Raw genomic sequence first — 26,607 nt, forward strand, 5'->3', positions numbered from 1 at the left:
AACTTGATCCATTTTCTTATCAAACGTCCAACATTCCAACACTGAAACAGCACCATTCCAAGAGTGGTAACTAGAGAAACCGGTATACAGTGAGGGAAAGTGGGCAAAGGACACAGCTTGCAGTATCAGTGTGCAGAACAGAAGGTTTCCATACTTTGAGCAATGCGTTCCCTCTCCGCACCACCAACACCAGCTCCCATCTCCGCTTCTTTCTCTCTTTCTCTTCCCCCCCCCACCACACACACACATTCTTGAATCTCTAAAGCATAAGTTTTTAAAGTTGCAAACAAAATTACATGACTGTTCTCATGGCAGTTTTCCTACAGAATATGAAGCCCCACAGAGTCAGTTAATTTGTTAACTGATCACATGAGTGGCAATTATTTTAAACTCCTTAAAAATCAATCTGAGGTGAACAATGAAAAATGGCAACTTGGCACCAAATTTACATTCTTTTGTCTCTGCATGCCATGGCAGGGTCATACCAAGAGTGCACCCTGTTCTGATACTGCTTTTGTGGAATTCCTACAATTCCTGCGCCACATAGATAGATTATGGAACAGGACTGTGAGCACATACATGCATGTGCTTGGGAACCCACAAGTGTACAAATCATATAGTTCCCACCCATTTTATGAATTAAGTGGTTTACCTTGAGGCTCTGTATTTTTCCTGCCTGTTTCCTCTAAGCCTTTTTGAAGGGAGTAAGGCAGGTAGGAATGACAGATTACCTTCATCTACAGGTATTTCATGTTACTTCCAAATAAAGTCAGTGTTTTGTGACTTTCTGACTCAAGTTAAGCCTGTCACATGTGCTTAGGCCTACTGCTCTTCAGAAAAAGAGAATAAGATCTCACACATGCACACTATATGTTATGCAGAAAGACATGATTTGACACAATTGGGAACTTCTACCATGACTGTTTTGCTGATCATGTTGACTATATTCTCATCCCAACCACAAAATAACTTTCTCTAACAGATTGCATCCCAAGTTAGAATTTACATGTTCGTGTTAGTCACTTTGAACTCTGTGAAATAAATTCAGTTTAACCAACAGAGTGATTGCTTGCATTAGGTATAGATGATGAGAATAAACTTGTAACAACCCAACAAAGAAGCTGCTCCAAAATTCCGTATAGCTATGGACACTTTTTAAGATGAAGCTCAAAGTTTCAGCACTGACAACTGCACATGTTAGCAGTTCGCTGTTTAGACAGATAGGTGTAGTCCTCTCCAATCAACACCTTAGTTATCAAGGGTTCTAACATATGACCAAATAAGTATGAATCAAAATTTTATAACAATGCAGAATGCAGCTGATTACATCACAGCACGAAGCATAACCAAATGCCATAGAGGAAATCATTAAAACGATCAGTAGTTTCCAGCAGAGATTTGAACAATTCAGTTACTATGTGAGCACATTAAACTAGGCCATGGAAAGAGTTAAACCACAATCTGTTCTTTGTGTGGGAAGGCAGCCCTGCTCACAGCAACCACAGCCCATGATAAGACCTCCCTATCTCCATACACTTTCTGATGCCATGCTTTTAGCTTTCACTGTAACTGTAAAAACTTTGTTTATCCCTCTTCAAAATAAATGCAAAAGGAAAGCCTGCCTGCTCAAGGAAATGTGGACTTAAATGTGCTTTGTGAACTCACTTCCTATGATCTGACTTCGACTATGATTTATTGGTATGATTTCAAAACATGCATAGTCACTCTCATAAATGAAAATTTTGAGACTATAGGGAGTACACGAAGGAGCTTTGTCTCAGTCCTTTTACTCTTGCTGCACATTTTAAATGCAGCATTATTTTAATTGAGTATTAAGCAACCTCATAATACTTCAGCCCTTAGATCCTTAAATACTATGTTCAGTGACATTTCATTTTCTATAAGTACATCAAGCATACCTTTGATTAAATAGTTTTGAGATTTAGTATTCGGCTATAAGAATCATCTACCATGTAACAAATTTCAACAGTTGACAAATTATTTCAAACAATGAGAATGCACATTTGAAAGCTCAATTTGGAAAGTTTTAGCCAATGCTTTGAGTTTACTATCAGTAATGCCAAATATTGTTTTAAAACATGTACTTCCAATAAACTAATAAACAGAAATAACACACTCTCAGGCCACCAATGTGCATTAATATCATTCAGGGTCTTACTATGATGCAGATTCACTTTAAGGGAAAGACTCCTTTGATAGTGGAACATATCCCCCAATATGATAATAAGTAGAGATTTGCAATGTGTCACATACATTTTTGCATTAACATGTCTAAATGTCATCTCCCATGTGTGATTGTTTCCTAATGCTCAATTGTATGTGTTCTTAATAATTGTAAGTGACATGTACGTGGAGCATAATAACCATCCTCATCCAAAAAAGGGGGATTAAAGATTCAAATACCCTAAGTAATGGATTACTACAATAACCCTAAGCAACTATTAAAATTATATTTTTAATCATAGCATGTAAGTGATTTAACATCGAAAGTCTATACTAAGGTAATGTTAAGCTCACACTTTTAGAATTTTTATTGAAATACATTGATGTTCAATGATCTTTGCTCTAACTAAACTTCTTTGAGCTGAATTAAATTGATAAATAGGAAGTTATAAATTATAAAATACAAGAATAAGAACTCCTGGCTTACTATACATATTTATTTTCCTTTGTGAAAACAATGGTTTCCATGAGAGAGATGGAAAATTAGCCCAATATAGTGGTGGAAGATTAAATACCACATGCTTTTGGAACACCATCATGGTACAATAATAAACCGTGAAAAAAATGTATCTAAGAACTTGAATGGCAACAGAAACACTGGATGCCATCATGCTAATTGAAAGTTATATGCTATTAAACATTTACATATAGACAAAGCACATATTAAATCATATAAGCAACTATTACTTTTCTTTTTACATCTTATTTCTATTGATCTTTAAGTCCTGAGTTGTATTGATATTACATTACTTTTTTAAAATAACATTTAGATATTTAAATGCTAGCTCCATTTAAATTAAGATTCTAAAACTTATATACTTAGTGTAACAACCTACATACTTTCTAAGGTTTCTAACAAATTAAGAATGTGAATTTTGTATTTGTGTCTTAGGAGTTTGTGGGGCAGCTACTACTCTCCTATAATAAAACTAAGCTGTTGATCTGATACAAAAGTAATACTATTAATATGCCCTCACTTTTTTTGGCAATGCCTTGTATTACCTAAAAGAGCCATATACGATTATGAATATAGAACCTTGAAACTAAAATTCCTTTTCTGGCATAGGCCTTAAATTCCCAAAACAGTTTTAATACATAACTCAGATTTATATTGTCAAACATCACAAAGAATATCTTGTCATCAACATGAATTTGTGTTGGTAAGCATGTATCCTTGAACAGCAATGTGGTAGTTAAATGATCATACTGTATATGCTCCGAATATTTCATATGTCAGGATGCTGCAGTATTATTTTAACTTAAATTAAATAAAGCTAGTGTCTTTTAAATGCATATTTAGGGAAAACTAAAAATGCAATGCAGTTGGTAGCAGTGTTTCCAAAAAGAAAAAAAACACGGGCCAATAGTGGGAATACAAATACAGAAAAGCACACAGGTGAGAAGAAGCGACACAGGACTTTATGAGTGCAAGGCTCACATCACTGCTTTATTTTATCCCAGTGTAAAAATAATACAAATGGACATGGCTTACCAGTAAAAGAAAAAATGGATAATATTAAAGGTAACTTTTACAACTATGGGCAACTAGGTAACACCTCAAAGAACCTCATCATATTCATGGGCTTACTATCGCTCAGAGCTTTCAGGATACAAGTAACTCACCAATCCATTTTCCAGTTTTGTTAAATTAAAGTGCACGTTTGGTTGCTTAAAACGGCCATATCTAAGTTAATCATATTCAGATGCCAAACAAAATATAAACAATAAAAAAATGTGTCAGCCAAAAAGCTACAGGACTGTATCCAATCACTGAATAAGCCTTATCACTGTTTCCATCTTCATTCACAATGTATGAATGCCTCAATCCTTTTGAATCACAATGGTTTCTAATTGTCACACAACTGAAATCTTAATTATTTGTTCATTATGAGAATGCATCGTCTTAATATTAGATATTTAAAAAATTAGCACACCCCAAACTAGACATTTGTTTAACTGTTTCGTTTTCAAGACACTTTAGAGAAAATGGTCATCAATTAATTACCAATCATAGTACATACTCCTAAAAGCTAAAGTAAAGTGTCCCATAAGTTTAAAGGTTTAAAATGATTGCTACAAACATTACTTCTGGGTTGTGCTATTTAGTTCATCAGTTGGTGAGTTCGCTCTGGGCAGCAATGAAACTGCGCCCAGGTACGGTCTTGCCACTTTTCCATTGACCCTCCTGATTGAAAGTGATAGATACCGTTTTTGTTTGCAAGGATAAAGCCAGTGCTTTATCTTCTAACACTGCTTCTAAGGTCTTAAGACAATTTTCAAAGTTAAAAAAAAAAAAAAAGGACCTTACTTTCCTAACATTACTTTATGCCTCCTGAATATGCTCAAATATCCTCAGATGAGCAGGTCTCCATAAAAGGAACCTGTTGTAAAAGTCTTAACACAACCGATTAAACTCTTGTCAACATACACACCACTTCTGAGATGCGGCCACTGGGAACCCCAAAGTGCCGGTCACTACAGACCAGGACTTCAGGTCCCCAAATAAAGCTAAGGAACGGATCCCCGCAACCGCCTGGTCGCTGCATCGCCCGCCCACTGCCGGCAGCGAAGTCCAGAGGCGCCCACACAGATTCGCTCTAGAGTCCCCTCGCCCAAGTTCACGGCCGTTTACGAGCACACTCAGTGCCCCAAGAAGCTCCTCCAAAGCCCGCGTCCGCACCACGCCCGAGCGGCTGCGGGAAGCGGCGGGCGACCCACGCCAGGCTCCCGTGGCGGCGGGCATTCGGGGGCCCGCGCAAGGGCTCGCGCTGGGGGGGCTCGGCCCTGCCCACCCCCACCCCCAACCCGTAGCATCGCCCGGCCGGGTGACCGCGTTCCTGCCCAGGGCGCGAGACTGGGCGCGTTTGGCGGGCTCCCGTGGGCTAGGGCCGGATCGCCGGCTCCCACGCCGCCCGCAAAAAGCCTGCCGCAACTCCGGCCACTTCTCCGAGGGACTGGGATGTGCGGAGGTTCCCTCAAAGCCTTTTGTGGTCCCTACGACGTGGATAACAAAACAAAACAAAGCCGTCTGGGGCCCCAAGGAAAGCTCGAGAAAGCGACCGAGACTTGTACCTGAGTGAGACAGATGGGAGAATACATCATGACTTCGCCTTAAAACGCACTTTCCCGGAGATGCCCAAGAAAATCTTCGAGAAGCAAGAATTTCATCTATTCATTTTACAGTCATCTGAGCCCAGCGATGCGGTCAATCAGGACGGGGCTCTGCGCTGGATCACCGCAACTTCACAACAAACCCAGTCCTCCTTAAATAGCCAAAGATTCAAGTTCACTCGGCGTGCTAGATTTCCCGGGGTGAAATCCAATCTACACTTTTAACCCTCTTGCAGTCCGTGAGCGCCGGCCGAGCTCTCCGAGGCCGCCGCCGCCGCCGGTGGAGGCTGCTTTTCGCCTGTTTGGGGACTTGTTTGGTTTTGTAGTTGTTGTTGGGTGCTTGGGGGTGCGCGAAGGTTCGGTGTAGGTTGGATTGGGGGTGATGATGGGTGATGGTGAAATGCTTTGAAGAAGGGGGGAAGCGGGGAGGGGGGCGCGGGAGGGCAGGCGGCGGGGAGAGCGAGGAGAATGTGTCACCGCGCTGGGAAAGTTCAAGGTTACAGCCCCGAACACTGCGGCAGGATCCCGGAGTGGCGATCGCAGGCGAAACTTTGCCGCGAGCCGACCATGTGTGTGCGCGAGGGGGAGCGTGAGCGAGTGCGCGCGGGTGGCAGGGCGCGCGCGAGAGGGCCGGTGGGGGCGGGGTGGGCCGGGGAGAAGGGAGAGGCCGGGGTGAGGGAGGGGGCGCGAGGGCAGAGCTCCCGGCGGAAGAGGCTCGAGGCGCGCGGTCCCTGCGGCTGCCACCGCCGCCCGCCCGCCCGCCCGCCCGCCTCGCCCCGCGTCTGACCCGGCCGAGCGAGGACGCTGCTGCTGGTGCCGCTGCCCACAGCCCAAGGGATCGAACTGATCTCCAGGAAAAAAATAAATAAAAATAAAAAATCCCAAACGATAAATCCCGTTCTCCCGCTCAGCTCCAAAGTATTTTTTTTTTTTTTGCTCTGTGCTTTTTTTTTTTCCTCCCCTCCCGCTGTTGCTTTCTTTTCTTGCAAAACTTGTTGAAAAATTCACCGGTTCCACCCTCTGGACCCCGCTCGAGCTCTCTCCAAATCAGACTTAAGGATTGTTTTATTATTTAATTACACAATCATCGCTTTACTCCTCCTCCTCCTGCAAACGCGCATTCCTTTTGCACCAGCCTCTCCACACCCCCCGCCCCCCCACCTTTCCCCTCCTCCTCCGGCGCCTCCCTCCCTCCCTCCTTCTCGCCTCGCTCTCTATCACTCTCTCAACCTCTCTCTCCCCCACCCCTTTCATTTGTTAAAGGTATCATACCGGTGCAAAAGTACTAGGAGTTTTTTTTCCAAAATCTCTCTTCTTTATGCCATCCTTCCTTCACCCCTGAAAACCCGCCCTGAGAGAAGTATTGCCGTGCTCACTGCACTCTTTTAAGCCGCGGGAACATCTTAGTGAGAGAAGCCCCGGAGCAGGCCGGGGCCCCAGAAAGAAACGAATGGAAAATTCCCTCACACCGCAGGCGCCCTAGGGCCCAGGACAGGGCGCAGACACTCGCACCCGGGCCGGGCGCGGCCCGCCTGGCCGGCGGCTGCAGGGAGTGAACTTCGGCTCAAGGCCGGGGGCGGGGGGAAGGATGGGGTCGCGGGCGTAGACGAGGGGTCACGGCCGGCAGCGAGGTCCGAGAACCGGGGATGATATGCGGGGAGGAGGCACGGGGGTCCCCCGGGGTCTTGTCCGAGTGGGCCGGCGCCCGGGGCTTCGCGACGGTTTGCAGCCCTCCCTGAGGGTGCCCAGTGCACGTGGCCTCGTGGCCAGCGAGCGGGAAGATGGGGCCCCGCCGCTGCCACCTCCAGCCCACTCCCCCCCACCCGCTCCGGGCCGCTCTCCCCCACCTCCCACACCACCTCCCCCCAGGAGCCCCGCTGGCTGGGTCCCAGCCCCCACCCCCCCACACGCACGGCCGGCCGGGGGCGCCGGCGGACAGCGGCTCCCTTCCCGCCAGGGCGCAGGCGGGCGGGGCGGGGCCGCGGCGCGCCCGGGGCGGCGTGGCGGGAGCGCGCGCGCGCACGGTGCGTGTGCCGCTACAGCCCTCCAGAGGCGGCCGCCCCGAGCCGCCGGCGCCCGCCGCGCCCCGCCCCCACCCGGCCCGGCCCGCCGAGTGAATGAACTTGATTCGGGGCTTTGGAGGGAGGAGGCTGGCCGCGTACCCTTTCACGCGCAGACACACACACACACACACACACACACACACACACACACCGCCCCCAAAATTCCGGTGTTCCGCCAGGGGTGGGTGGGGTAGTGGTGGAATCAAAGGCCGCCCAGACAATGGGGAAAGAAAAGTGAGTTGCCTGGGGCTCCGCGTCTACCTAGCTTGAGGCCCCGGGAGGGGGCCGGACGGACCCATCCCCAGGGCGGGGCCGCTCCCCCCCACGCCCGGGCGAGGGTTTCCAGGCTCCCCGCGAGCCCCCCCACACTCCCAAGTCCCCTCCCCGCGCGCTCCACTTTCCCCCCTCAACTTTCTCCCCGTGTCCCTTCGCTTCCCTCCCCCCAGCGGCCCCGAAGGAACCAGTGACTTTTCCTGCACCAAGTGGGAGTTATCCACATCAAGCATTTCACCACGACACATCAAGAAAAGTAGGCAGGTTCAAGTCAACCATGAAATGGTCACTTTTTAACCCCGTCCTGTCCTCATTAGGGAAATGCTCAAACACAGTCCGTTTTCAAAAAAGCGCCCCTAATGAGGCGAGCTTGCCAAGTCTACCAGCTGCAGCCCCCGTAAACCCGGAGCCCGGAGAAGAAAGGCGCAGGGGGTGGGGAGTTAGGGAGGCGGGGAGCGGGGCTGGGGCTGGGAAGACGCAGGTAAAGTCGGGGGAACTGTGAGAACGCGGGCCGCTTAACCCTTTAGGGCACGCGCCACGGGGAGCAGCCTCTCGGGCCCCCGCCTGGCAAATCCTCTAGTTAGCGTACTGACGACCTTAATTTCCTTTGTAGCGGTCATTTCTTCCTTTTGAAAAGCTAGGATAAAGTTGACAGTCTTTAGAGATGAAAGAAAGGAGGTGACAGTCGGGGTTAATCCAAACAAATACTCATTTCTCATAAATTTTAGGCAACCTCATCTTCAATTTTTAAAAGAAAAAAAAAGAACAATCTCTGAGCTTTGCTGTGTACAGAGTTGCATTGCTTTTCTCACCCTAGCCAGGGAGGGGGGGCGGAGAAGCTGGACTGATAATACCAGCTTTAACTACTGGAGTTTCCCTTTGAACAAATATTCAATTTAACTGGAGTTAATTTACCATAAAAGACATTCCCCTTGGCACGAATGCACTCATGTCCTTGAACACACCTCTTTGAATGCCTGGACTCTTACAGAAGCTATTATTTCGGGGTCTCTTTAAAAATCCAGAGCCCATCTCCCCCCACCCCTCTCTCCTTCCCTCCCTCCCTCTCTCCCTCCTCCTCCTCACTACACCACCCCCAGTGAAATCCTGGCACCCAAAGAGCACTCTTTTTCAGCCAGAGATCCCAGAACCAGCCGTTGTCCCCTAGCAAAAGAGGCCCAGTGCTAAACCCTGGGCAAGTGTCTGCAGACATCCCCACCTCTCCTCCCATTCTTAGTCTCCTTTCCCAAGAGAAACCATTTCCTTCTGCCACTAACATTAGGCTGCATCCAAAAGTTTCTCACAAGCTTTAACAAAGAAAAGCGAAAAATTGACACCACTATACAGAAGAAGTCCAAAAGCTGCCGCAGCACCAGGGCAGAGAAGCAGCGTCAGACGCAGGTAAGACCCCAGAGAGGCCAAGTGTCCAGGCTTCCCAGGCCCAGCTCTGAGGGGTTCAGTGCTTTCAGGTGTCCCATGTCTGTATTTGTACCTTGCTCATGGCTGTGTACACTTGGGTGGCCATAGAAAATATTTGGTAGTTCTTGGCTTTGATTTGTTTCCAAGAAAAAGGAAAATGAGAAAGCTGTAATGGTGAGGTGAGGAACCCCCCCCCAAAAAAAAAAGAATGAGCAAAAGCCATCTTCGAAGGGAGTGCTTATGCTTAGCACAGAAGTCTTTGACTTGAAGACCTCCCAGCCACAGTCAGAAAGGCTGACACTCCCACCCCTCCCAGCACTATTCCTTGCCCAGCCAATGTCCAGGCCACTGTAGGCCTTCCCTGGAGGAGCTCGAGGAAAGTGCTGTGTGGCTCAGGGACTGCTGGACTTGGGGGTATGAGACCTCTGGTTTCTCTGGCTTCTCTCAGCACTTGTCAGCTCCCTCTGTTATGCCAAGTAGAAGGGTGAAGAGGAGAAATTGGACAGCACATACATTTTGTTCATTTTCCCCTCTTTCCCCAGTATGTCTGTATCATGGTATTAAAAGTGGATTTCATGTAACTTTGAAAGGCTTCTGATCCTGTCAAAATGATCCCTGCCTCTCCTAAAATCTGCTCTCCCCCTCTTGCTCTGGTGTGAAAAGTCACCTACATTCACCTCAAAACCCGTTTGAGGAGCTAGAACAAAGTGGATAGTTCCATCAGCAACAGGAAAATCTGTTGTCCCTATTCCTACTGATCTCCTGCCTCTAGATTCCTTATTCCCTGCCACCTCATGATGGGGAGTTGTTGGTGAGTTTGTTGACAGGAAGTTTACTGATTTCTAAAAGGAATGACAGGGCTTCCAGTGACTGGATTTTTCTAAACATAACTGTACACTAAAAAGTAAACATTGCCACCCAGTTTGAGTCATCTCCTGACCTACAGAAAGGATTTTGACATTTGAAGCATCTCCTAATGGTGTTTCTCTTTTATCCTTTTTTCTTTCTAAGGGAATTGCAACGACAGGTTGCAAAGCCTGCGTAATTTCACATAAGGCCTCTTGGAGCTTAACAACACTGTCATTTTCAATGTACTAGACCACTTTTATTTTTCATTTCTTGTATGTGATTTGCAGGGCGGTCCAACAATCCCACACACTAGCTGCATGGCCAGTATCAATGTTTAAAAACTAAATACAAAAGAGACAGGTGACCTTCTGACCCCAAGAAACCAGCTTATAGAACTCCAAGTATCCACTACATTATACCCAAGGACCTTTTCCTCTTCCAGATGAACCACAAAAATCATGTAAGTGTAGCTTAGAAAACACAACTTTATAGCCACAAGCAGCAACACCAAAACCCATTCCAAAAACTGCATATATAAATAGGCAGCAAATACTGAAATTGCCTGCATTTGATAGGAACTGCAAAATCGTGCCCAGCTCTCTGAGCCCTTAAACTACTACTATCAAATTAGAGGAGCAGTTTGTCCACACTACAGAATTCACAACCAGTCAGTTTCCCCACCCCTCTTTGCCTTTCACAGAAATGAATAAATAACTTTGGCCTTCACCCCCCCACACACACACACACACTCCCTACCACCACCTCTTCAAGGAGCTGTTTGGTCTCCCCTGAGGACAAAACTAAATGAGAAAAAATGACTCTGTTAATAATGTTGCTGCTGAGATGACTGTATTCAACTATAAAAAAGGAATCCCACTAAGTGTGTCTATATCTCAGGCACCTTTACAAGCCACAACTGTGAATCTGAGCAGGGACTTGGCCAGCGGGATGACTCCAGGAAGGTTCGCTGGTTTCCACATCTCTAGAGATGAATCCAGTTGGGCAGCAGCAGATTCCAAACCTTGAAAACATTTGCTCCCAGGCTACAGAGGCCTGCAACTTTTGCATGGTTTGTTTCAGACTTTGCAAATCTCTGCTCTCTTTGCCTAGCTTCCTCCATAGCACCAGAGTCCACATACTCCTGCAGTGTGTACCCTGTTGATATTGAAAGCCTTGTAGTTACAGGGTAACCCTTTTCCAAAAAGAGCTAAACTTTAAAGTAAAACCATCCATCATTTTATTTCTTTATGCAAATTGCCTTGGTTGCTCATTCACACATGCTTTGACTTGTGAAAATGGATCCGTTTTAAGGTAACATCTAAAAAGCTCTGCTCAAAATATCCAAATAGTCCTTACATTCTGTATTGCTAAAAGTGCACCTTAGACCACCTTAAACCTTCTGCTCTCCTTTCTCCAACCCTTCTTTGAGAAATCTGTTCTATTTCAAAACCAAAACAATTTATAACAACAGACTTGCACATTTAAGTTTCAAATTAAAACATAAGGAACAATTACCAACAGAAAACACGAGCAACTGAGCTAATACAAAATGTAAGTTCAGGACACTTAGACTGTATCTAAAAACATTTTAGGAACACAACAAACTAATAAATTTCTAAGTAATAATACTGTCAAATTGTGTGATGCCACAAAGTCCAAAAACGAAGTTACAGATGTGTGTGACATCACATTCACTCAAAATTATGCTGCTTCTCAGTCTGACCATATTAAAATAAAATGGGTGCCTATGCCTGCTACAGAATAAAAGGAATTTATTTTGGACATCAAACAATGAATCTGTCACCATTTATTGTATGAAACACTCAGCTAATCAATTTCCTATTAAAATAGCTTTCAACAATACTCGGCTTTAAAATTCATCAGGGCCAGTAAAAACCTTTTCCCAGTGCACAAGAATGCAGCCCCAACCACGAACGATAATTACCGTTCTAATACTTTTATTGCCTAAGCGCTTTTTCCTGGGCTCCCCATCACTGGGCAGGAATCTGCAGTATATTGTATCAGTGAGTTGGAGTGCTTGACCTTTGCCCACATATGATTTAATAGGGACTTTTCAGCGCTGCAGCTTTCTCCATCTCTCATACCATTAAATGAAAACATCAAACCTCAAATGTAAAACTGGAAACCACAACGTTTTGTGTTTCACAACTCTTTGCAGTTTTTACTTAGGCTGCTCAAAGGTCAGCCTCCTAGCCTCACAATGGTCTTCCCTGTACGGTGAATGCACTGGAAACTCACCCGCTCTGATTTTGATTAAATCTTGAACTCCTCCGTCACATGCACACATGCACCCTGCTTATTTACACGTGCATTCTTTTCTAACCACAGAAGCATGGGTGTATGACTTTTTGGACTTATTCCATTTTAGGGCTGATTTAAATGTCTGTTCAAATATAGGTTCAAAAGTTAACTTTTTCCCGCCTGTTGGAAGTTAAAGTTACAAAGGAGGGTGCTATAAGACCCATTCAAAGAAAGTCAGAGTTAATCTTCTGTATTTTGGCGCCTTTTCCTTGCCAGCTACTATACTTGATAGGGGAAGGAAAACTTGGAGATCTTGTCTGTCCTGTCTCAAGTTCAATGGCAGGTCTTCCAACCAGGAGCAGAAGATGGCCATGTTCACAGCCCTAATAATAATTCCGATCACGCTACTTGGGCATCTTGTGTCAAAGTCGACACTGGCTTCCCCACCCCCTTCCACCCGAAAGCTGCCAAGTCCTCACACACTCGGCATTCAACCACAACTTAATGGATGGGATATTGTGCATTAAAATGTGTCCCAGACAGACTGGCAGAGAGAGGACAAGGGAAAAGGCAGACCCTCAGACACGCACAGAGAGAGAGAGACAGAGAGGAAAAGAGAGAGAGAGACTTAGAGGGGGAAATGCTAGAGCAGAAACAGCACGATGGGAAGAAAAAAAGTAGTAACAACAGGGGGAAGAACTCCATCATAATCTTTTTTTTTTGGGGGGGGGGCTGCTGAAGAGAGGAGGACTAACAATTGCTTGAGGAAACTTCCATACTGGAGTGTGAGTGAACTGAACTTTAGGATGAACACCAATTTTAAAGACTCCAACACAGCAGAGATAAATACTGCTTCCCTCACTCGAAAACCGCATTTTTAAATGATAATATGCAACAAAAGGGTACTTTAAAATGAAGAAGTGAACACTTCAAGGACAGGAATGGGCTGCATGGTACAACCAAAGTATTAGTTAGTTGTATTGTAATTATCCCTCCAGTGTTGAGAGAAAGGAAAGGTTGGGAATTAAAGAAGAAAACACTGGATTTCGCACCATTTAGATTCACAATGTTACTACTCAGTACTTCCCGCCATAAAAGTGTGTCACATGTATTAAAGGTGCCAAGGCTGGAAAAAAAACTACATATTTGCATTAGTTCCAAAAGTCCAGCCCTATAGCTGAGTCTGTAAAGCACGACGCTTAGGAAAAGGAGTCAAGTCAGTTGCCAACGCACAAACAGAAAATAAAACCTGTGCACGGGGCGGGAGGGAGTGCACAGGACGAACAAGACAATATAAATACAACCCATCATTTAAAGCCACATACCATCGCACTGTATTTCACTAAATAAAAGAGATCTTGAGTCTGTAACAGAACCCTGGGCCGCTGACTTCACGCCTCTCAGAGAATTGTGGATTTTTCTCAAGGATTGTTTTGGTGTCTCTTTTTGTGTTTAGATTTTTGTCTGTTTTTTAAAATGCAATCTGTTTCTGCACCTCCACACACTTCTTGGCTCGGGAAGACCGGCAGCTGAGAGCGCAGTCTGAGCAGCAGGCTGCCCCTCACTGAGGACGTCCAGTCTCGCTTCCTCCACGGCCGGCCGGGCACAGGACTCCCTCTGCCGAGACTCGCGGGAACGCGGCCCAGGGTGCGCGTGTGCGCGTGTCCGCCCCCGCGCGCGCCCGCGGACTTTTATTGTTGTTTTAGCCGGGCTGCTCCGGAGCGGAGCCGGCGGCGGATCGGGGTCGCGCGCTGCCTTCCTTCCCGCCCTCGGATTGGCCCGGGCCGCCGGCTGGGGCTGCCCCGGAACCGCCGCCCGGCCGCGTCCTCCGCGCCGCCTGCGGCTCCCTCCCGGCGCCCGCCCCACCCCGCCCTGTCCCGCCTCCCGCCCCGCCCTGCCGGCCCCGGCGCGCGAGAACCGCGGCTCAGAGTTTCCGCCAGGCGGCGGGAAGGACTCCGGGAGGCGGAGCCGAGGGCGGACACGTCTTATGCATATTCATGAAGGGCGCCTGGTGGGCGTGGCCCGCCGCACGGGTGGGAACGCACCGCAGAGCGGCTCTTTGTGCCCCGGGGCGCGGGAGTGCGGGGCGCGCGCCTTTGTGCTCCGGGCCGCGGTGGAGTGCGCCAGCTTCCCGCCACGAGCGCCAGGCCCACGCTGGTTTCCGTGTGAGAGGAGGCTGAGCGGTCCCCCACTGCTGAGCCTGGTCACCAAAGCCGCCGACTGGGAGCACTGGGACCTCTGTGTGTGCACCCTAATCAAAGTCAGTGACTGGGGGCAGGTGGGCCACCACCACCACCAGGGAAACCCACACCCCCGCTCTCGCCGCCAGCCAACCCTCTAGAGGAGATGGGATAGGGAGTTAACGTTCGCAAACACGTTTTAATTAGCGGTGTTTTTAAAAAGTTAAATATATGTAAGGAAGTGCCTTGGGTTGCTATAATTCATTATCACCTCTTAAGTACCTAAACTAATAGAATGGTGAACCAAGGTTGACATAAAATTTTGCTTTAAATTTTAAGGTATTAATAAAGTAAATGTGTGTGTGTGTGTGTGTGTGTGTGTGTGTGTGTGTAGACAGAGAGAGTACCATCCCTAGATTTACTTAGCACTAACCCACATGTGTTTAGCAAAGAATTTATTACAGGGCTCCTAATTATGTAATTGCACAACAGACAACAATAGCTTCACATATCCTCTAAAAACCCTGTTCAATTATGTTATTACCAATGAGAACTGAATAGCTCCCAATGAATTGTTCTTATCTCGACTAAATTTGAGTATGTCAGTATTTTAATCCCAATTATGTTTATCCTGGAAGTTCTAGAGAACTTAAATAATATTGTTCAGTTTTGCAGTCCCAACAACACACATTATAAAACAAAGAAGACAGCCAGGTCTGGTGGTGCATGCTTTTAATCCCAGCACTGGGTAAGCAGAGGTAGGAGGATCGCTGTGAGTTCGAGGCCACCCTGAGACTCCATACTGAATTCCAGGTCAGCCTGGGCTAGAGTGAGACCCTGCCTTGAAAAACCAAAAATAAATAAATAAATAAAATAATGAAGGCATTTGGCCTCATAACTAAGAAAGAAAGAAAAAAAACAAAACAGTCCCCTTCCCATATAAACATTATATACATGGTAGATACTCATACCAATTTTCAGTGATTATAAGAGTATTTTCAATCCTAAAAAGAAGTTGACGCAATTAAACTTAATTTTAGTTTTAAAACGGGTTGCCAAACTACAAGTTTAACAGTTCCCAAAACACCAACCCAATATTATGTATCTACATAGCTGCATAGCTTGTGGAAGGCAGAAGAGTACTTGAAAAGGAGGATGGAATACACTTCCCCTACACACTCAGTTCTAACTCTTAAGCAAAAAAAAAAAAAAAAAAAAAAAAAAAAAAAAAAAAAGGACTGTCTTGCTCCAAGTAAAGTAATTTTACTATTTAGCCAGTGTTGCTATATTTCATTCTACCAAGGCAGTCAATTCTAGTGAGTTACAAATAGATCTGTTTCCATTCTAGGATCCCCTAATAGTAGTTTTATGGTCAAATGAATCATATGCAGTATTAGAGACAAAATATAAAGTATGAAATGTCAATGAGCTAAATAAACAATTATTTAATATGTGGACAGAGTGTTTTACACAAGCAATATTATCACTTTTCAAGTATGCCACAGAAAGTCTGCTCTCATTATTGTTTAAAATCTATAGCAGAGTTAGCAATCCTCAACGTCTATTTCGTGCACAGGAGTACTGACATTGCAGAAAGAATCTAATTTTATTTAGGAAATCTTTTTGAAAATGAGAAGAATGGAGAAGGGGAGAAAAGACAATTTCCTCCTCTCTCACAATGACTTGAAGGAATCCAGAGTTTCTGTCACCTGTCAGTGGATTTCTTCCTAAGCATATTATTTAGTAATAAAATGTACCCTTGCATGTCATGTTCAGGCTTTCGTAGATTATCTTTTTATATTTGCATGTCATTTGTTTCTTTTGACATGTGAAGCTTACAGGAATCCTTATTCCTATACAGATCATTCTTCTGTCTGTCAAATGTGTGCATATAGCATCATTAGATGATACTGGAGGTTTATTAAACAAGGAGACGCATTCTCGTGTGTCTAATCTGTCTTGCTAATTTGTAGTTACCTCAACGTATTATTTCCAAATTTTTTAATTGCCGGTGATCACTGTCATTTGATCTGCAACATTACTGAGTTACTGGTTTTCACATTTTGCAAAGTATAAATAAATATGCAGAAATTAAGTTTGTGTGTAAAATAGATGTTTCCTTTTAAATTAAAAGTATCTTGGTTAAAAACCTTTTTCAGAATATGATTGAGATCTAATAAACACAACCTTTGTTAGACATTACACCTAATTAGTAATTTTTTAAAAATATGCATTGTCCAATACTGCTTAAGCATTTTGGAATTTGAGGACTTATAAATGAAGTGACTGCCTAAATTTCTAGATACAGTTCATCCCATAAAACTTGCTGGAAGCTTCAAGCAGTTCCTGTACATTTTCTTCAAGAATGTTTTTTTATGTACTAGCAACATCTGTGTGTTTATCTCTGAGAATAATCACTATATAATTATTTCTAAAAGGCATGTATTATTACAATGCTTTATGTCATAATTGAAGTAATTCCTCTATCCCATCTAAACCAGTAATTTTCACTCATTACTCCAAAGGTGTTTCTTTTGTCTTCTTTATTTCTCAAAAATATGGAAAGTGTGTTTTTATTTTATATTACTGAATAATATGTACTAATTTATTAGATTATTATATTTAGTCTATTGTTTCACTACAGTTTGTTCAAATTTAATCTGTATAACAAGGCAGTAGAATATTTAAGACTCAATGTGAAATCCAACATATCTTTGTAACTTAGTGGATAATTATTTGGAATTTATATAGAATCTTCAAAATACACAGTGTATTTCCTATAGGTAATAGTTTCAATGATTTCTTATTTATTAACTATTTAATGATATTTGGAAAGGATTAAATGGGGAATTTACAGAGTGTCAGATTTGGACATTTTGTTGCAGTTAAAAGAAAAGAGTTATCTGTCCAAGCTTTATTAAGGAGAGGAAAATGCATATCTCTACTGTATTATTCTGTAAGAGGAAAACTCTTACAAAGTAACAAACAGTGGTAACTTTTTATTTTTTACTGATTATAGCAGTCTTTAACTGTAATCCATTATGTCCCTTGTTTAGATAATGTGAAAGAAAAGTGTCTTTCACACAAGACGTACTCATCATACAGAATTATATCTGTAGAGAGATTTCCCGATAGGCTATTGCAACATGCAGTGTGAATCTTCCTGCCCAGGACACACAGGGTCATTTTCAAACCATTGAGAGAATGGGTACAAAAAAACTAAATATACACATGCAGTGTTCTTTCTTTCCCTAACTGCACACTGCACCTGTGCATACATTGATCTGATGACATCTGCTAACATAATAAATCTCAAGTGGTTTGTGGTGTCATCAAAAACCCGAGATGGTGGCATGGCTCACAGCCTTTCTTACCAACCCTAAGCTATCACCTTGTTAAATTTCACAGGCTACACAGAGACTGAGACTCATTCCTTACACTTCGAGATCGGGCTAAGGCAGTTTATAGAAGACAGACAGAAAGAGAGAGAGAGACCATAAATTATAATGATTCAATATCTGAAAAATCTACTTTCAGATTCAACAGTGGTAAATCAAAAATGTCTCCTGGCTTCAAACAAATTTATCACAATTGTTAGGAATTCTTGATGTGAACTATCAATCATTTCTTAACCTACTTGAGTTTTGAAGACTTCAAAAAATAAAGTATGTGTAATTAAATCTTCATATCTTCCTTACTTGAGCTTTTATATAACTTTAGAATTTTAACCACCAAAATGCCCATAAAAAGAAACAATAAGTTGAATCAATCTCAGATGTAATGATGATCAAATATGAGCAAAGAAAAAGCAAGTGCTTTCACAATGTGGTGCCATATGTAAGGTTTCTGACATAACGGAATTACTGAGGTATTTTCTTTCAACCATTTCCAAAACCCAGAGTCATCTGGCAGTCCAGATACTAATGCAGGAAAGCGCTAGTCAGTCTACCGATCCTTAGTGTCCTGACAAAGGACCATCTTGTCTTTTCCCAATAGACCACTTGCAATAGTCAACATTAAGTCCCCTGCACTCAAATTCTGTGGTCAGTCATACCCTATATCACAGATTACTGGTGTCATGTAGAAAGCATGTTGATACTTCCCATTTCTATTGCTTAATGGAGATCAATAATCATATATTGTGTCTTTATTCCATAATTCAGAAATTCTAGGTGCAGCCCAGGGAGTAATTACAGGGAGAATTTATTCCTTCTGCAAGCCTGAATTGCATGCTTGCCATGGGTCTAGTACTTGGCTAGGTGCTACTGTGAAAGGATGGAGAGGGTTGGAAGGATTTTTGCACTTAGTTATGACACAAAAGGCTTTGTGTGAATATTCTCCAAGTTTGTTCAGAAAATAGTAAACTTCACAAGGAGTTTTTTTTTTTTTTTTTTAACCCTCCAAATAAACACATGATATAACAACCCTTGGTTTTCTGCTCACTTTACAGGCAGTTGGTGTGGGTTTGCAAAATGAAAACAGTCTTAATAGAAACCAAAGAAAATTCTAATTAGAGACAATAAGATGCTCTTTCCACCTCCCCTACCCACTGAAACAAAACAAAACCCTCTTATAATGCATTCAGAAGCCAAACTAACAATGTTGGAAATTTTCTGATATCACTAGACTGTGATGTGGGAAATATTTTTACAAACAACAGAAAGAGACAGAAAAGAGAGGAGCAGTATGAGTAGGAAAGTTTGAAAACATAGGCTAGCCTGTTGGATAGCTACTCGTGGCTTCTTCTGCCATCTCATTGTTTGATAATGATCCACAAGCAAAAGCAGAGGTACAGGTAAAAATATAAGTGTCGCCAGGTGGAAAATGCCTTTAATCCCAGCACTTGGGAGGCAGAGGTAGGAGGATCGCCATGAGTTCAAGGCCACCCTGAGACTATATAGTGAATTCCAGGTTAGCCTGGACTAGAGTGAAACCCTACACCTTGAAAAACCAACTGTGTGTGTGTGAAGAAATCCCTAATATGCTCCCCATCCACTTTCTCTTCAGTCTGGCTCCATCTTACATTACCCTTCATATTTCTTTTGCCATTGTGTTAAAAAATTGTTTTGTTATACAAACAAGACTAGGAACACTTTAAACAATCAACAAGATTTTTTATAAGGCATTAACCCAGAGTCTATCACATGAAAATTATTTCATTCACATGTATTTCTATTTTGTAAGCATAAGCACAATATTTGCCTGGCTATAAGCTTAAAAGAACAGAATTTTATTTTATGGCTTTTTCACTTTGTCTTCTGTTTACATTGTTGATAGTAGCTCATGGTTACAAAAATATAAAAGGTAAAAGCTAGAATATATATTTGATACATCTATATAACAGAAAAAGAAATAAAAGCTGGCAATACCTTTCCCCCTCCCACATTATTATTGTTATGATTCACTGTTAACATTAAAAACTAAACTTGGAAGATTTTATTTAAAAGTCTAGAAATTCTTCTTTTGAAAACGCAGAAGGTGAAACATTTGTTTAGACCGGTGCTGCCCAGAACACCAGGAGGCTGGACAGCTGGCCCTGTGGCTGGGCTTGGTCTCTACAGGCTCTTTTGCTCTTGGTTAGATTACAATGTCCCACTTTTCTGTAGGTGACAATCCTTGGTCTAGATCAAAAGCTCTTGTTATACCTAAGAGGTGAAAACAAGTTACAGAAAAGTAAGGTGGGTAGATTATAGTTGCTATGCTAGTTAGTTAGCATGCCTGTGTCACAAAGGGGACCTTCTGACCCTGAATAGGTGCTCTGAGTTTTAATGCTTATTTCAGACAATATGAGACATGAGTTCCACATACCAGGATGTACTATGACCACAGGCTCCTTCATAGACCATATGTCCCAGGACACCCCTTAATATCTTTCCTGGTCCTGCTCATAGTGAACATTACAAGTCCACAGCCAGATACTTAACCCCCATGAGTTATAAGCCTTCTCAGTAACACCTATCCTTTTTTTTTTATTATTAATTTAAAACCAAGTAACAGAATGCAATTAAGGAAGGATGGTCACTTTACAGAGATGACATGGAGTTTTCTCTAAGTTAAAAAGGAAGCACCTTGTTAAAAAACTTAAATATATTATAACATTCCTACTAGGTATACCTCTGGTGCCCTAGCAGATAATTCCTATCCTAAAATTCCCATGTCTATAAGGACTGGATTTTTCTGTTCTCAGGACACATGATGAAACCAACAATTTATAAGTAAATTTAAGATTTGGAGAAGTTGCATGTAAATGTTTTTAAAATCAGTTACCTATAGTTTAGTAAATGAATAAAAATGTAGGACTTATGACAGTCACTGCCTGTTGACTTGTCTTTCTCCTCCTGCTTGATTTTTAGACAGGACACCCACTCTCTGGGTTTTGCTCTCAAATGTCCTCAGATCCATCTGAGGACACACCTCCAGCATCACAGACTCAACCTAGTAAATAATTGATACTCATACATTATGTACACACAAGTCTATGGTTACCTTGTTGGCTGGAGCAGGGCACATCCATGTTCAAGCAGAGACCAGGCTCTTCCACAGAGCACCCTCCGGCCTTAGCATGTTGGCATTGGCATTCTCCCCTGTAGCTGGGATGGACCCTCTGCACCACATTTCCCTAAGGTCCACGAATTCAGGATTTCTTGGGAAGCATTTTAAGTAATACCCACCAGCTGATCTTTTCCCAGTGCTGTGGCCCATTTAGACCAACAGCAGCACTTCATTAAGCAAGGCCTCCCTAGGGCAATAGTTTTCCCAATCTTGAGTTAAAAGGAGTGTCATGACAAGTGATTATAATTACCATCTACCTTACCTCTGCTCTGTGCTTGATATGTCACATATATTATCTCAACCCTTTCAAAGATGAGAAGCCTGCAGCTTAAGAAAGGTTAGGTAGCCCAGCAAAGGTCACAGGCCCATCAGCCAGATCTGACGTAGTATAATAGCCTCCATGATAGGGGCACTCTACAAGCCTGTTGCTGCTAGATGCGGGTGGCCCCCACAGGAGGCTTTGCGCATGCCTCAGAGGGAATTATCACTCATCTTTTGAAATTACCTTTAGATCCCCAGGCACATTCTTTTTAAATATTATCAGTGGGATAGATCTTCCTTCTTTGAATGTGGATTTGAGTTTTGGATATAGCCATGATTCATTCAATACCCTGTGGTGATTAAAGAACTTATCCAGCTGGGTAAACCAGTTTGGGTCAAAAACAGGCAGGACAAAATATAACAAGAGTATTTTCCTTCTCTAGTACTTTCTTAAAGTTAACAGAATAGGCACTTTGAACTTGGACTTAGAGGCGCTGGTATTTTGGGAGTTCAAATCCAAACTCAGCCACCCAAAAGCTATGTTGTTTGGTGCAAGCTATGTCATATTTCTTAGCCATGGTTCTCGGACCTTCAACCAGAGCATAACAAAATAATACCTGCTTCAGTGTGTTCCTCTGAAAGTCATTTATTTTCATTTGTCAAAATACACAAGAATAGATTTTCTCAACAAATATTTATTAAATCCATCAGATTATTGGTTCTGTCTTCATCCTCCCAAAGTGGGGAAGAGACAATAATCAAGAGCTGAGAAAGTGTGTGACAGTGATGAGATCCCAGATTGCAAGGACCTTGTGGAGCCCCTGGGGCCTAGCAGATGAGTTATCCTCAGTAACTACAACAAGCAAGCAGGATCTCCTCTCCCCAGTGCTCTAATGTGCACAGGGATGTGTTTGAAGGAAATGGGTTTCAGTTGAAATTTTCTGGAGGCTCAAGTTACTCCTAGGTCTTCCTTAGGAAGGTAAGAAGTTCAATGGTGTCTTGAGTCAGTGTACAGGTACAGGTATGGAGTGGGGATGTCTGCCCTATGCCAGGCTCTGTGGTCAGGGATGGACCAAATCACTGAAGACAGGAACAATGTCCCAAAACCTAGTTTGGTGACAGGCATAAGATGATGGACCCACACTATAAGAATTGCCAGCATCTCAGAATCACAAATAAGGCTGGGCATCAGTTGAGATGACAATTGACCTTCTATGTCCAGGAGATAAAGTGTGAATAACACCAAATAAAAGGAAATAAAATTAACCTTAGTGTCCTTGCCTACAGATGTGGAAGGGAAGTGAGGGAGATAGAGGGCACAGGGAACATGTGCTGTTGTTCTGGGGTCATTGGGGTGCCAAGCTGTTTAGTGGGGTCACGAACATGGCCTGAGAATTATGGAAGCCTGGCAGAAGATGTGTATCAAAAGAAGAGAACAGGGGATGTGCAAGCTCTTCATAACATGGAGAGCTCAGGGTACAGGAGAGGAGAGCAGATGGACAGCACTCTTGAAGGCTTTGGCAATCGTCTAGAACCACCTTAGCCTCTCCTGAGCAGCCCCTTCATGCCTCAATGCTTTCACAGGGTTTCCCTGCCAAGCCATGCTGTGTTCCCATATAAAACATGTACTAAACACCTCAAGATCATCCTATAACAGTCCCAGCATTTCTCCATTGTACAGATGAAAAAAGTCAAGTACAGGTAGAGTAAATAAACTGAAGCAACAGCTCATGTGTCAGGGCAAGATTTGAACCTTGGCAGTATAGTCCTAGAAGTTTGGCTCTTAACCACCATGAATCACATGTAGTCTTTATTATTATTTTTTAAAATCTTACTCCTGCATGCTTTTCCCTCATCCACTCACCACCAGAGTAGCACTGCTGAACCTTGAAATTGTTCCTTTAGGGCCTACAAGTCCCTAACTGTGAGGCAGAGTTGTGGGCCATCTGAGCATAATCCCCTAACACTAACTAGTGAAGACCAATGGCTAAGGAGAAAAGAGACATCAAGCAGATTTGTCTCTAGTCCTAGGACTCCTAAAGAGTAAAACCCAAGTGACTGCCTTTGTCATCCATTCTGTGCTTTAAACACCAGATAAAGCCAGACCTGTAACCGTAGCTACTTGGGAGGCTCAGACAGGAGGACAGCAAGTTCAAGGCCTTCCTGAGCTACAACAGTGGATTCCAAACCAGTTATTGATATCCTACTTCAAAATTTTAAAAAAGTGGGCTGGGGATATAGTTCAGTGGTAGAGCACTTACTTTGTATGTACTCAACCCTAGGATCCATCCCTATAAATAAATAATACCTGCAAACATCCTAAATTGTTGTGCAGTCATACAAAAGACTATGATACAGCAATGAGAGAACCATTCTCTGTTTCACAAGTATATAGAAAAGTGTACATTGTAAGTATGTAGCTAGGCCAGTACTATCCATATGAAAAAAGGGAAAAGCTAGGTGTGGTAGCCCATCTCTGTAATGCCAGTACTCAGAAGACCGAGACAAGAGAACTTAAAGTTTAAGGACAGCCTGGCTACATAGTAAACTCTATCAGACAGGGAGGAGAAGGAAGGGAAAAAATAAGTGGAAGAAGCTGGGTATGGTGGCACACGCCTTTAATCTCAGCACTTGGGAGGCAGAGGTAGAAGGATCGCCATGAGTTTGAGATCACCCTGAGACTACATAGTGAATTCTAGGTCAGCCTGAGCTAGATTGAGACCCTACCTCGAAAAATCAATCAATAAATAAATAAATTAATTAATTAAAAAGTGGAAGCTTACTAAAAATCCAGAATCTACTTCCTATTCTTTGAAAATGATTATTCCCACTTTCCTATCCTGAGTCCTAAAGTACTTTCATTGGCTATTTTTGGAACTTATGTGTACAAAAAGTGTACAGTATTTATCCTATGGATGAATCGTTGTCTTCAGCGTTTTGTGCAAGATGCATTCTTGCTGATGTTAATGACAGTGGTTTATCCTTCCACTGGATGTGGAATTCTACTATATGCTCAGTACTTGGCAACTTCTAGATTGTTTCCAACTAGGAACCAATATAAACGGTGATGAGGCCAAGTGGGGTGGTTTACTCCTATAATCCCAGCACTCAGGAGAATAAGGTTGGAGGATGACCAAAAGAGTTCAAGTCTAGCCTGGGCTACAGAGTGAGTTCTAGGTCATCCTGGGTGAGAGTGAGACTCTGCCTCAAGAAACAAAAACAAACCAAAAGTAATGATGATATGAGCCATCTTCTACATGTTTTCTCATGTACAGATGGGTGCATTCTTTTTTTGTTTTTTGTTTGTTTGTTTGTTTGTTTTGTTTTTCGAGGCAGGGTCTCACTCTGGTCCAGGCTGACCTGGAATTAACTCTGTAGTCTCAGGGTGGCCTTGAACTCATGGCAATCCTCCTACCTCTGCCTCCCGAGTGCTGGGATTAAAGGCGTGCGCCACCACGCCCAGCTCCAGATGGGTGCATTCTTAAGTCATAAGCCTATTTCAGAATTTCCGGTTGAAATATGCCTATGATAAGTTTTATCAGGAAACACAGAAAAGATTTTCAAGGTGCTCATACAAATTTACATTCCCACTAGCATATGTGTTCTGGTTGTCTCCCATCTCCACCCAAGCCCTCAGTTGTTTTTTTTTTTGGGTCTCACTCTAGCCCAGGCTGACCTGGAATTCACTCCAGTGCTGGGATTAAAGGTGTGAGACACCATGCCCAGCTTTAATTTACATTTTTAAAGGACAAATAAAGTTGAATTCATATTTTATCAATTTGGATGTCCTCTGTTATAAAATATCTACTTAAAAATTATATGTACTTTAGTTGGTTTTTCTTTTTCTTATTTTTTTTCTTTTTTATTTATTTATTTATTTATTTGAGAGCGACAGACACAGAGAGAAAGACAGATAGAGGGAGAGAGAGAGAATGGGCGCGCCAGGGCTTCCAGCCTCTGCAAACGAACTCCAGATGCATGCACCCCCTTGTGCATCTGGCCAACGTGGGACCTGGGGAACTGAGCCTCGAACCGGGGTCCTTAGGCTTCACAGGCAAGCGCTTAACAGCTAAGCCATCTCTCCAGCCCTCTTTTTCTTATTGACTTCTAGTTGTTATTTGTATGTTGTAGATATCAGCCCTTTACTAGTTGTATCTGTTGCAGATTTCTCTCCCCACTTGTGGGCTCTTTTAGTATGATATTTTTGTGTTTTTCTTTTAACTTGGGGCTGGAGAGATTGCTCAGTGGTTAAACACTTGTTTGCAAAGCCTGACGTCTCAGGCTTGATTCCCCAGTACCTTCATAAAGCCAGATGCACAAAGTGGCACATGCATCTGGAGTACATTTGCAGTGGCAATAGGGATTGGTATATCCATTCCTTCTCCCTCTCCCTCTCTCTCCTAGAAAATAAATAAGTAAGTAAATAATATTTTAAAAAATCAAAACTTTACTGAAATGTAATTACCAAATAATAAACACATAAGACAATAAATACTCACGTGTCTGCCCATGAAGCCATCACCAGAGTGAAGCCAGTCAATAATTCTATTCTTCCAAAAGCTTGTATGTGTCTTTTTGGATTTTCTTTCTCCCAGCCTATCCCACACAACTATGAATGTGTTGCTATTATATTAGCATGTGTACATTTTTCTAAACTTTTAAATGAATAAATCACACAGCATGTGATCTTCCTACTGTCATCTTTTTTTGCTTGGATTCTTTCATTATTCATAATAATTTTCATCCACACTGTTGCATGAGTACTTCTCCATTGTATAAGGTCTGTTTACCTGTGACTGGTCATTAGATTGTTGCACAATTTTTAGTTATCACAAATAAGGACGTGAGAAATTTTCATGTACAAGTATTAATATGGTCATATGCTTCCAGTTATCTTGAGTAAATATCTAGGATTGGAACTTCTGGGCATAGAGCAGATGTTTGTTTTGCTTTTTAAGAAGACAGCATGCTGTTTTGTAGTAGTGGCTGCATGGTTTTACAGTTCCACCAACAATGGATGGAAGCTGCAATTAATCCATAACTTCACCAACACTTAGCAGGCTCAATTCTCTTTCTTGATAGCCACTCATAAGTATATAATGAATGTTTCCCTTGACCCACTTAGTATTTATTTCCCTCATGACTAATAGTGTTGGACATTGTTTTGTAAGCATATTTGCATTCTATAGCTTATTTGCTGATCTTTTTTGCCTTTCTTAAAATTGGCTTGTTTGTATTATTGGTGAGTTGTCAGAATTTTTATATACTGTGCCTACAAAGCCTTTATCACATACTTAATTTGCAATGTTTTCTCTCAGACTGTGATTTTTGTTTTCAGTCTTTTAAGAGTGTCTTTTGAAGAGCAGATTTTGAAATTTTTGATGAAGTCAAAA

At 42.9% G+C, this 26,607-nt stretch overlaps 1 protein-coding gene and 1 long non-coding RNA gene across 12 annotated transcripts in view; one reads left to right on the forward strand and one right to left on the reverse strand.

Moving 5' to 3' along the window:
- Nfib (nuclear factor I B) overlaps positions 1 to 13,748 on the reverse strand; it is a 250,254-nt gene extending 236,506 nt beyond the window's left edge. For 2 of the 8 annotated variants that reach the window (XM_004658443.3, XM_004658442.3), the window contains exon 1: positions 5,317 to 5,961. In XM_004658443.3, coding sequence (XP_004658500.1) covers positions 5,317 to 5,346 — 30 coding nt within the window. In that variant the 5' untranslated portion in view covers positions 5,347 to 5,961. Of the gene's footprint in view, positions 1 to 5,316; positions 5,962 to 13,546 lie in introns of those variants that run through there. The other 6 variants (XM_004658445.2, XR_006639357.1, XM_045160951.1 and 3 more) reach the window with 5 other exon arrangements.
- The window catches only part of LOC123464106, a 52,439-nt gene continuing 34,635 nt past the window's right edge, over positions 8,804 to 26,607 (forward strand). For all 4 annotated transcript variants that reach the window (XR_006639363.1, XR_006639359.1, XR_006639361.1 and 1 more), the window contains exon 1: positions 8,804 to 9,092. This is a non-coding gene — a long non-coding RNA (uncharacterized LOC123464106). The remainder of the gene's footprint in view (positions 9,093 to 26,607) is intronic.

The sequence above is a fragment of the Jaculus jaculus genome, chromosome 1, assembly GCF_020740685.1.
Source record: "Jaculus jaculus isolate mJacJac1 chromosome 1, mJacJac1.mat.Y.cur, whole genome shotgun sequence".
Classification (NCBI taxonomy): domain Eukaryota; kingdom Metazoa; phylum Chordata; class Mammalia; order Rodentia; family Dipodidae; genus Jaculus; species Jaculus jaculus.